The 12159-nt window shown below is 40.8% G+C and overlaps 1 protein-coding gene across 1 annotated transcript in view; it reads left to right on the forward strand.

Moving 5' to 3' along the window:
* kat6b (K(lysine) acetyltransferase 6B) overlaps positions 1 to 12159 on the forward strand; it is a 40207-nt gene that overhangs the window by 21463 nt on the left and 6585 nt on the right. Inside the window, 13 exon segments of the mRNA XM_053621557.1 lie at positions 3191 to 3299; positions 4163 to 4278; positions 4386 to 4467; positions 4992 to 5124; positions 6538 to 7460; positions 7743 to 7864; positions 7960 to 8066; positions 8157 to 8298; positions 8987 to 9148; positions 9429 to 9522; positions 10179 to 10410; positions 10637 to 10796; positions 11562 to 11783. Of these exon segments, the coding sequence (XP_053477532.1) occupies positions 3191 to 3299; positions 4163 to 4278; positions 4386 to 4467; positions 4992 to 5124; positions 6538 to 7460; positions 7743 to 7864; positions 7960 to 8066; positions 8157 to 8298; positions 8987 to 9148; positions 9429 to 9522; positions 10179 to 10410; positions 10637 to 10796; positions 11562 to 11783 (2604 nt within the window).

Genomic DNA, 12159 nt, shown 5'->3' on the forward strand with positions numbered 1-12159 from the left:
GATGTCACGATACCAAAAATCTAATAGTCGGTACCGATACCACCAAAAGTACATGATACTCGATACCATGGTGTGGTATAAAACCAACAACTCTCCTGGAGGACATCCTCCAACTCCTCCTCCTCCTCCTCAGAGAGAGAGAGAGAGAGGGAGAGAGAGACTGTAGTTATCAAACACTGTCTGACAATGACTAATAAAATAGTGGAGGCTACAAGTGCTAAGCTGCACTCCTAAACACACACCCCTTATACTCTTAATGCAAGCATTACTTTAAATTCAATGATATGGTGGGAGGTCAAAAAGATTCATTAACACCATAATTATTCAAATGTTAAGTGACGTTAGGCTACATTTTGCTGACAGGATACGGGCTGAATGGCGATGCATGGTGGCCCAGTAGGAGGTAGTTTATGGTACCAATGATACCTACGCTACTGCAGAAAAACAAGTACCATCACATTTTTAGAATGTTGGTACCAACTTGGTACCGTAGTATCGGTTCTCGGGACATCCCTAGTTCAGCGACTAGCAGCGTGCGCTCATGTGTTTAAAATGCATTCATGAAGGATCGATACGTCAGAAGTCTTATTGGACTACCCAACTTCGTGGTGTTTAATTTCACATACCACTACCGGTATTGACATGTTATAATTTCTTAAACGAGTGCGAGATTTCACACAAACGAACGCTCCACTCCATCCGTATTTGACACATGTTCTAGTATAAAATGGTATTTATGCACATCCTTCAACCTAACCACTGTAATGTTTTGTAATTTTTTAAAATAGTTTGTCTTCATTCATATTGATTGTGACCGCTCTTGTGAGACTTTTTGTACATATTCTTTGGTATAGTTTATTTTCCCTTCCTTTTATCCCCATCCGATCCTACTTGTTTATCATTTTAGGCCAAGAATAACGATCTTATTTTGGCCCCCTCGTGTCGATGGCTCTTACTGGGCTTTGTCTAGGGAAACATTTATATTTCACAAATGCTTTTTGCATGCTAAGAAGGCTGCTTTTACACACAGATTGTGTGCGTTAAATGTGTAGTCCAAATCTAGTGAAAGATGCAGGTTAAAGAACTTTTTAAGGGTTGCCCTACTGGATATTTCCAGTCCAAATCTCTGGGTAGTTCATTAAAATGTAAGTTGTTGCTGCTTTATGAACACAGTGAGTAGTGCAGGAGAGCATGGGGTATTTTATTTATTATTTTTGTTTGTTTTTTAAGATTGTCTTTAGAAATCGACAAGCTTTGTAAAATGCTATATGATATAGTAGTTAAAATAAAAGGAAATATCGGTGCTTTTCAACCCAAAATTTTACCCTAAAGCCAATTTTGGCTGAATGTTAAGTGTTTAAAATGAAAGGCGTGCAGGTGAGGTTATGTGTAATGTGCATGGTGGGTTTATTTAGTGTGTATTTTTGTTCATGCCAGCCCATGGGGAGGGTTAAGCTTTTTACATCAATGAATAAAGATTAATTTGTGTCGACTAAACACCCTTCACTTGTATGAAGTAGGGCATGTCCCATTGAGGGAGCATTGATTACATCTCCTCGACTGTCACTTGAATGAAAACCAGCCTTGTTATTCATAACCCATCTGAAAATGGATGATCCGCCAGGTTTATTAATAGATCTCTGAGGGGGTTGGTTGCCTGTTGCATAAAACAATTAGGCTTGCATTACTCTCAACAGATCTCTCACCAGAACACAGTTGATATTCATAGGCTAAATGCTGCACAGCAGGAAGCTGAGGCTGCCTGGATCTCCAGAGATGGCAGCCCCGCATTAGACTTGGTGGTGTGTAATTCTGATGCCTGATCTGTATCTCATTTATAGTCCCCTGATGGATCAGAGTGACTCTTGTTGAAAAGCCTTCTGGGAGAGAATGAACTAAATGTTTTCTCTCAACTTGTGACACTGTGTCACAAGAGATGCGCCCCCCGCCCGACTGGTCCTCAGGCTGGTGTAAACTTGTATTATTCTTTTTGCTGGAATAGAAAATGGTTGGGGAAGAAAGAGTTTGAGACTATGTGAAGGGCCAAAAAATTGGTTTTGTTTTAGCACCCAATTGAACATTCTGTAATACCTTGGTGGTGCTGTGCATAATGTAATGGGCTAGCGAAGAAATGAAAACATTAGACATTTTTTTTTTCCCCCCTCTGAACTGTGCTTAACCCTTAAGCACTTTGTTACCGGTGCCGTTATTGGTGCCATTTATAACACCGTAACGTTATACTAACCAAAGTATATTTAACGTAATGAAACATTCTGAACGAAACTAGTTGCGATTGATGTCTTTCAGAGAGCAAATTTATATTTTGTTTAGAATATAAACACTGGCCCAAAACACCTGTTCTAGCCGGCAAGTGTTCAGAACACTGTACGAGGAGTGAAATCTTGTCACCTGACTACACGCTCACAACACATGACTCAATCTTCAAACACTGCAGGATATCTTCCACAGGTGAAAAAAAATACACGAAATCTCACACAGGTGCTCACGTTACGCTAAACCTCCAACATTAAAAGCTTACGATGCCGCTAGCTACCTCATTCTAAAAATATTAACAAGCCGGCAGCACCGAGTTTACAGCTTTGTGTTGAAACTTTGCTTTATGGTTTTTTTTTGGTCTTTTCTTCAAACATTGTAGGATGCTGATGCTACTGTTCAGTAGTTTCATCACCTTTGTGTTTTTGACATCTTTATCTCTCAGTGATGACTGTTCACCTTTGTGGTGTTGACATTATGGGCAGAATAATTTTTTAGATATAGTGTTGCTTTTCAACGTAGCATAACTATCACCATACTATTATTATTCATCGTCTTCATATGTACAGCTCTGCAGCTATGGAGTTCAATTCCCAGAATATAGCAGCTGGTTGATTTTGACTGTTATTATGAGGCATGAATACTCTTCTGCTTTACATGAGAATTTAAATTGCGCTCCAGCTTTGACGTTTGACATTTTCAGCATCTCCCAGAGCTCATTTGGTGTTATGTTTTAACAGATTTTCTGAAATGTGTGTGTGTGTGTGTGTGTGTGTGTGTGTGTGTGTGTGTGTGTGTGTGTGTGTGTGTGTGTAAAAATATACTGCTTGCATAATTTTCTGAAGCTTTTTGAAATGTGAAAAGAACCCTGAATAAATAAGTGTTAACTGCATTTCTTCTTGTCTTTTGTTTCTAGCCTCGTGCTGACCCGATACCTATATGCAGCTTCTGTTTGGGCACAAAGGAGTCTAATCGAGATAAGACGCCAGAAGAACTGCTGTCATGTGCAGACTGTGGGAGCAGTGGTAAGACCTTTTTTCTTTTTAATAGGTTTTTGATTACGACAAGCTGTGACAGTGATCTTTTACTGTCATTACTGGTGGATGAAGGAAACGCGTTTTGGTAGTCAAGATGTTTTTCCATGCCATTAGGGTAGATTGCATGACTTAGATTTTTTCCTCAGGATCAGAATTGCCAGGTTGCTGCCTGATAAACCACCTCGTCTTTTTTTTCTGTTGTAATTTGCATCGACGATCATTTTTGAAAAGCCTTGAGGACTCATGCTTCTTGTGACAAATTTTTTTTGTTTATGGCTGGGTTTGACTGAGCAGCATGGGAGGTTTTCAATAAGTGTTCCTGAAAGTACGGAAAATTAGTTCACACTGTAAAACACAGCTGGCCTGCTGTCCTTTGAGATCGAGGCAGACATGCCTTTACATGACTGTAATGGATTGATTGCCATTACGTTGTGTGTGCACAATGTTTCTGCCTCGTTAAGATCAAATTATCTTTAATTACCTACTCAGAAGTGTTTGATAATACTGTGCATTTGCACACCAGTCTTGCCGAGGCTTCTCACACACACGCACGCACGCACGCACGCACTGTGTTGTTTATTCATGTGCAAATATTTAAGGTGATCTTCGACCAGTCTGACCCGGTGCCGTTTCAGGTTTGGACCTGATTAATTTTGACACAAGTGACGTGACTCTTTCTGGAGACTTTCAATCTATTGAAATGCATGACAGAGTCCTTTTTTTTTTTTTTTTTTTTTTTTTTTTTTTTTTTTTTTATAAAGGTCTTCTGCCAAATGACTCATTTGTAATGAAATAAGACTTCATTAAATTTGGCTACTTGTACTGAAGTGCTTGTGTCTTTCTTCCTGCAGGCCATCCATCTTGTCTGAAGTTTTCAACCGATCTGACTGCAAATGTCAAGGCGTTACGATGGCAATGCATCGAATGTAAAACGTGCAGTTCCTGTCAAGTTCAGGGGAAAAATGCTGTAAGTGTGTTTACGCTCCCGGTCATGCCAGACTAATTATTAGTATTTCTTTTATATCAGTAAATCGCCAGTTGTTTTAGTTTGAGCTCGTCTGTCCTTGTCTGTAGGATGAGATGCTGTTCTGTGACTCCTGTGATCGGGGGTTTCATATGGAGTGTTGCGACCCACCGCTCTGCAGAATGCCAAAAGGTACGAGAGGCTTTTTCTCCAAATTGCCCGTTTTGCATCAAGTAGATAGCATCGAAACATTAATCATGCCTGATATGTTTCGAGTTCTGCACTCCCACAGCTTGTTCTGTTAAGTGAGTGCATTCACATTCAGGCAGTAAAGCTGTTTAAAAGTACCAGTTTACACACAGCTTTCTGGCTAAATAAGAATGAACTATGGCCTTCCTGATGTTGCTTTTTTTCCCCCCCTCTCTTATTCCCACATAGTCTCTTTTCAACCGGCAGCAGTTTTCCTTCTGTAGATTCAGACCAACTGTTTCATATTAATGACAAGTTGGCTGAATATAAAAATATTCTTATTGTTGTACTACTTATTAACTTCCTCATAGAAAAAGAAATTAATCCATGAGTCAGCAGTGCATATTTTTCTTCTTTTTTTTCAAGAATTGCTTCAGTAATTATGATCTTTAACTAAAAGCCTGCTCTCTTAATTTTTTCCTTTCGTCTTTCTCCCACCTCCGTTTTCTTTTCTGGCTTTCCCCTAGGAATGTGGATCTGCCAAGTATGCAGGCCAAAGGAGCAGGAGGAAAAACGACTGCTGCACAAAACAGCAGCGCAGATCAGGAGGCGATATGCAAAGCCAGGAAGGCCGAGGAAAAATCTCGTGCATCAAATAATGTATGATAAAATATTTCTCTCACTTTTCTTTTGTTCTTAGTTTTGATGCTTAGGGTTATAACTCCTTGTGTTTTCCTTCTTGCTGATCTGTGACCTTTTTCTTGTAGATAAAAAGCCTTTTTCCGCCACGTTCGTTTCTCCAGCGCTCTTAGGACACCATCTTTAGTTATAGGTTGTTAACGGTGTACTCTTAGCCAAGGGCATTTTATTCTGTTCTATTTTTAACTGTGGTGTGTGTGTGCACCGGGCCTCAGAGGGTATGATAACAGTTGCACTTGAAGCACCCAGTGCGAATCGGCTCATGGAGCAGTAGTACTATGTAGACCCATAGTTATCAAAGTGGGGCCCAGGGACCCCCGTTGGTCGGTGAAGCATAGCTGGGTGGTCCGTGTGCGTGTCTTTGTGTGTTTTTATATTTACAGTTCTGAAAAATAGTAAGAGAAGTTAGCCCATAAATATCAGTGGAAAGTTCAGGAACAGAAAGCTCTCTAATAAATAGACACTTGTGTGTGTGTGTGTGTGTGTGTGTGTGTGTGTATATATATATATATATATATATATATATATATATATATATATATATATATATATATATATATATATATATGTGTATGTGTATGTATGTGTGTGTGTGTGTGTTTTAAATAATGTTTAAAAATAAATCTACACTACCAGTCAAAAGTTTGGAGACACTCAACTGAAATGTTTCTCGTGATCTAAAAAAAAACTTTTGATCTGAAGATGTATGATTTAAATGTTTGAAATTGGTGTTGTAGACAAAAATATAACTCTGCCAACACATTCATTTCTTTCATTAGAAAACTAACATTTTATTTACAAAAAAAATATTTTTTTTTAATGGATGACTCGGAGTGAAATATTCCAAAAAGCAGCCAGTAAGAGTTCAGCATAGGTGGGAACTCCTTTAATACTGTTTAAAAAGCATCTCAGGGAGATTCCTCAAGAAATCAGTTGAGAAAATGCCAAGAATACATTTCTGGAAATTCTAGGGGAAAAGGGTGTCTATGCTAAAATAGTAAATTATTTTGGATCTGTTATCAGACCATAATTCCCATAGTTCCATTTGTGTTATTCCAGAGTTTTGATGGCTTTATTATTATTGATATTCCAAAATGTGGAGAGAAAAAAATGAAGAATAAGTCTTTCTCACCTTTTGACCTGTAGTGTATATCTGTGGAATAAATTTTTCCAGTTAAAGGGGTCCCTAGCTACAAATAGTTTGAGAAACACTGACAGGCAACACGTTATTATGCCATGAATCTAATCTGTTGTGTTACTCGGCTGATATGAGCTGTTTGTCTTTAAATAAAGACTCTTGTATCTACCGTTTTTGAACAGCATTTTTTTTCTGGACTGTTTTAATCGTTCATGTCTATTTGGTGTCCCTCGCAGGTCAGGCAGCGGTGCTGCACGAACCCTTGAGCTGTGTGAGAGAGGGGAACATGGTCGGGGTCCTAAGAGTTCAACTTGCACTTCACCCACATCCAACACCGTCTCGTACAGCTCAGACACACGGAGCCGCTTGAGCCTCAGCATCCCCCTGACCTCCACCCCAGCTTCTTCCTCGCCTGCACTGCCTCCGTACAACAAGAAAACCAAAAGTCTCATCGATGGCCTCTCGAGATTTTTCACGCCCTCTCCCTTGGGGCGACGCATGCGTGCTGACGCGTCCACGTCTTCTGAACCACACAGGCCTAACAAACGGACTTACCGGAAACGCCTGTGCGATCCTCGTTCCGTCTCGACGGTTACAGGCACCAGCCAAAGGATAACTGCCCTATGTAGTGCACTCACTACCCCCTGCTCTTTATCAGGACACAGCCCAACGTCACTGAATCCCAATCAGTCTGATTCTCCTCAGAGCTCCTCGTCCCAGTCGAGCGCCCCCTCGCTCAGCAGCCTTGCAAGCAGCAGCCAGCTGAAGGGACTTTTTGATGGGCTCTCTCACATCTACGCAACTCAGGGACAGTCCCGGCAGAAGGGACTGCCCAGCTATGCACCACCTAAACGAGGCCAATCCACCCGGGATGCTTCCTCCTCACCCACAACGCCTTTGCAGCTCCATGGTAACAAGCCCATTGAAGAGTTCAGTAGCAAACTAGCGCGTGTGTCCTGCTCAGACTCGGGCTGGCTGCCTAAGCGAGGAAGGCCCTTTAAGACAGCACTTCATTTTAAGCGAGCTCCCTTCCTGAAGAAGCACAGGTTGTTAGGCAGGTTTAGGTTTAAGGCATCCCCACAGAGGGGCAGCCCCACACCTGGGAGGAGCAGCCTGGCACATGGACAAAACCATGGCACATGGTCTGACCAAAATCATGGTAAGCAGGTGGTCTTGCCTAATCGGCTTTAAGGCATTCTTTTAAATGCAAAAAAACCCCACTGTAGATGTTCTTTGATGAATGTTGCCTTTTTGTAGTTATTGCTAAATCCAGTTCTAAATCGAAAAATTAAGTACACGAAAACACTTCAGATTAACCATTACGAGGTTAATGTTGCATGGCAGCTTTACAAAATGCTTTACAAAGCATCCTGCTCTTCTTCTTCTTCTATTATTTTTCATAATGTTTCTCTTACATCTTTTTATTTTTTTATTATTATAGTCTTAAATTCCTTGAGATGCCTAAAAAGAGAAGTTCAGGAAACAAGGCTACCTTCGTCTAATGACCAAGTAACTGAAGAGGACATTAAGATGTTCAAGCATACCCAGGAGCTCACCACAAAGGTGAATGGAGTCTTTGTGTAAACATGTGTCATAGACATGTTTTTAATTATTGGTTTAATCATTAGTTAATGTGTTGTGTCCCCCCCCAATAACAGAGGACTGAACTTGTAAGCGGCGGTGATCACGGCCCATCGCTCATAGAGTTTGGGAAATACGAAATCCAGACATGGTACTCTTCACCATATCCTCCAGAATACTCCCGGTAATTCTTCTGCTCTGCTTTATTAAATGGACAACAGTTCAACAGAGAAGAGTCTGCATTACTTACATACACTTTCCAACTTTCCCTCAGATTACAGAAGCTGTATCTCTGCGAGTTCTGTCTGAAGTACATGAAAAGCCAGGACATTCTGCAAAGACATTCAAAGAAGTGTGGCTGGTTTCATCCGCCAGCTAATGAGATCTACAGAAAGGATAACCTTTCTGTGTTCGAGGTCAGTTGAGCATCTTCAGTGTGGTGTGCAGTCTCCTAAGAGTGTGCATCTTAATTTAATCAAATCTTCATTAGCAATGCTGCATAGAGCTACATCCTGTATACATAAATGAAGGGCATTGATCTGCCAGGCTCCCCCATTTTTCCAAGAGCTTGGAGGGCAACTTGATCTGCGTGCATTAACTAATTTTGGTTAACATTTGCTATTAATCAACCAGGCACGTTGTGAGCACTTAAAAAGCTCTTTAAATATGGACTGAAATCCATAGATGGCTTGCAGGGTCTGTAATCAGCATAAATTAGAATCTGTAATTTAACACCTGTAGTATTTTGCCATCTCGTTTTTCCAGATGTTGAGAATTAAAAAATCTCTGAAGTGTCTGAAAGCATGAGAGGTCTTTGAATTCAGATATTTTGCTAATTGTGGTATCAAATTGAATGGTTTTCGATGTATGTTAAGATGGCGTTACTAATTTGTCTGCAACTAAACAAAAACTTGTCTTTTTAATAAAGCGTGTTTCTTGATTTCAACATGGATCCCAAAATATGATTTTTTTATTCCCCCCCCCCCCCCCCCCCCGAATAAAACTAGTAGGTAATTTCATGGTGGACTCGTTATTGCTTATTAAAGTTCTGCGACATGTAAAGGTGTCATGTTAACGTATTCACTCTTTTTCTGTCTTCTTTAGGTTGATGGAAACATCAGCAAAATTTTCTGCCAAAACCTCTGTCTGCTTGCGAAGCTTTTTCTTGACCATAAGACGCTGTACTATGACGTGGAGCCTTTCCTTTTCTATGTTTTATCACGAAATGATGAAAAAGGTTGCCATCTTATAGGATACTTCTCAAAGGTACTAGAATACATGCTGTTTGTTAATTATGAACATGTTCCTGTAGTTATTGACGTATATAAATTGTAATACTATGGTACAACTGGGGAGGCCCTGAGCCTCTAACCCATTTTATTGCTGTGCCCTGACCAGTATTGTCCATGCATGTTTTTCTGAATTTGAGAACAGTGGCATTCTCTCTGCATGTTTAGGTTGGTTCAGTCGAGGACAGCGGCAGGTGCGGTGAATTGCCTGCGTTGGCAGTGCTCTGACATACACTATCTATTTCTTTCTCCCTCAGGAAAAGCTTTGCCAGCAGAAATACAACGTCTCGTGCATAATGATCATGCCCCAGTACCAAAGGCAAGGATTTGGGAGGTTCCTCATTGATTTCAGTAAGTTTTCTTTTATTTAATTTTTTGTGTGTTGCTGTTTCTGAAATCTTACTTGTTGTATTTCATGAGTTATGAACTAATCTTTCTGCATTTTGCAGACAGATGCAGCCAAAAGGCCATGCAATTGAATACAGAATTTGAATATTATAAATGCCTTTCCCCATCAAACATTTTATTAGTGCTGGTTGTTGCTCTTGAAATTTCTAAAGTGAAAATGTAAATTTCTGTAAGTGGTTATTATTAATCTATTAGTGCCATGTCCGTGTACAATTGTTCCATGGTGGCTAAGGAGAAAACTGAGGTGTGAGTGCTCTGTGCCTCTCTTCTGAGAGCTCCTCCCAGGTTGCTGCATTAATGAAGTTGATGGCCACTAATGAAAGAGTAGAACGTGAGGGCAGCTCTTTATGTCTAATCATGGCTAAAGAAGCTCTTTAATCAGGCCCATCTTTCTTTGTTTAGTCACCAGAGCCTGATTCCGGGGAGTTCTCTCTTTTCTGCAGGCCAGCATTGTGTCTGGGGAGCTATTGAACTTGTATATGAGGTTTTGAGAAATAAATGTAGATCTATGTCCTGCAGAAGAAGCAACATGTCTTGTTTATAGAGTCAAACTAGTCTTGACATCAGATTTCCTGACACCCCCCCCCATTTCTTGCCAGGTTACTTACTCTCCAGGAGGGAGGGCCAGGCCGGGTCCCCGGAGAAGCCTCTATCAGATCTGGGTCGTCTGTCCTACTTGGCGTATTGGAAAAGTGTCATACTGGAGTACCTGCACAATCACCCGGATAAGAGCGTGAGCATCAAGGGAATGAGCAAAGCCACAGGCATGTGTCCCCATGACATTGCCACCACACTCCAGCAGCTCGACATGATTGATGTGCAGGATGGCAGGTAGGTTTGCCTCCCTTGCTGTCTTGTTCACACACAGTTTTTGACAGGCTTTTGTCTAGTCCATAGATCAAGTCATTGTAACACACAAACGCTAGCCTTTAAACTACTGGGGTGAACTGGAGCCTGTGCTTATTCTAGCTGTTATTGCCCACGTGTGGTGTTCTTTTTGACTGCATGGAATTTTCTCTCTGCTCTTGGTTTCTCACTGGTTTGTTCTGTTGTATAGATTTGTGATCATTCGAAAGCATCAGACGATCCAGAACCACATGTCAAGGCTTCGAGAGAAACCGCGTCTTTATGAGGTCGACCCTGACCGTCTTGTCTGGACTCCTGCTAGATCAGTCTACAGAAAGCCTTCAGAGAGCCAGCACAGAATAGGAATAGAGGTAGGTATCAGCTTCATTGCCTCTTTTGTTTTTGTTTTTTTATTATTATTATTTTAAACACGGTTGTTATTGTTGGTGTAGCATTAACTGGTGGCAGTGTAGTTTTTCAGAACAAACCAATACTTTGGTGGTTCGGATTATGTTTTGTCTGGCTTGGCTTAACAGCATTTTTATTTGAACACCCCCATGCTGAACCAGAGTATAAAATTTACCTCTTATAACAAACTGAACATGGAGAGGGACATATTTTGGCCCATACCCCAAACCATAAACGGTTGCCTGTTCCCAGTGTGGTCAGCTGTTACTGTGTGGTCTGTGGACTGTTTGACAATATTTTTTGATGGTCCACTAACCTTGCCTGAAACGCATTAATAAGGGTATGGCTACACTATGTGCAAACCAGCCGTGCATGTTATATAGCTGTGTAATATCATGATTATAAATTTGCTGATAACTGTGGGTCACTTGCTGTGCTGGTCTGCATAATAAGTTTCCAGCTGGAGTTCTGAGAGTTCAAACTGAGTTCACAGAAGAAGACTACTACTGAGCTTCCTGAGTGACCCAGATCAGATCTCTACATTACACATAAGCTGTTCCATAGAAGGGAAAAAAAATAATTCACATTTGGTTAAAAATAAATGCTTTTAGATCTGACTAATCAGGAAGTAAACGCTTTACCGCAGAAATGCCCCATCATTCTATATCCCTGCAGTCCGAGCAGACTGGCTAACGTACACCACCTCTTGTATTTCTTATGAACACTAGAAAGCAAATCTTGCAGTATGCGGCGACCCAGCCACTGAGAAGCGAGCACGAATGGTGAGCAGTAGGATACCTCCTCTTACCAAGTGTAACAACTACACCAGACGGAACCCAGAGCAAGTGCTAACTAGCACCATTGAGCAGGACTTGGACGTCAGTGAAGATAGCAGCAGCGATGACAATACTTCAGTCCGATCCCAGTCTACTCCAGGGCTCAAGCGAAAGGTAATCATGGGGAATGCTGTTAACGTCATCAAGCCGATGCAAGTTGCTAAACACTGCTTTTTACGGCATACACCATCTGCAGCATTGACTAGGCACCATTGCCTCATATGATCGGGCTAAATATTTTCTGTGAATAGACACCCTTGGAATGAGAAATATTCGTATCTGTTTATTTAGGAAATAGTCAAACCATATATTTATTTTGCTGACAAGAGCTAGTCTAGTTTTCCATTCAGTTATGTTTAGGCAATATTGAAATTTTAGATCGGCGTGTGTGAATCAAGTAAACGTGTCCTCATTAAAACAAAACACTGTTTTTATGCGATGTTGAGATATTTGCAGTAGAATTAGCAAACCCCAGAATGTCTCCTAAGAG

This window comes from Ictalurus furcatus, chromosome 3 (genome assembly GCF_023375685.1).
Source record: "Ictalurus furcatus strain D&B chromosome 3, Billie_1.0, whole genome shotgun sequence".
Lineage (NCBI taxonomy): Eukaryota > Metazoa > Chordata > Actinopteri > Siluriformes > Ictaluridae > Ictalurus > Ictalurus furcatus.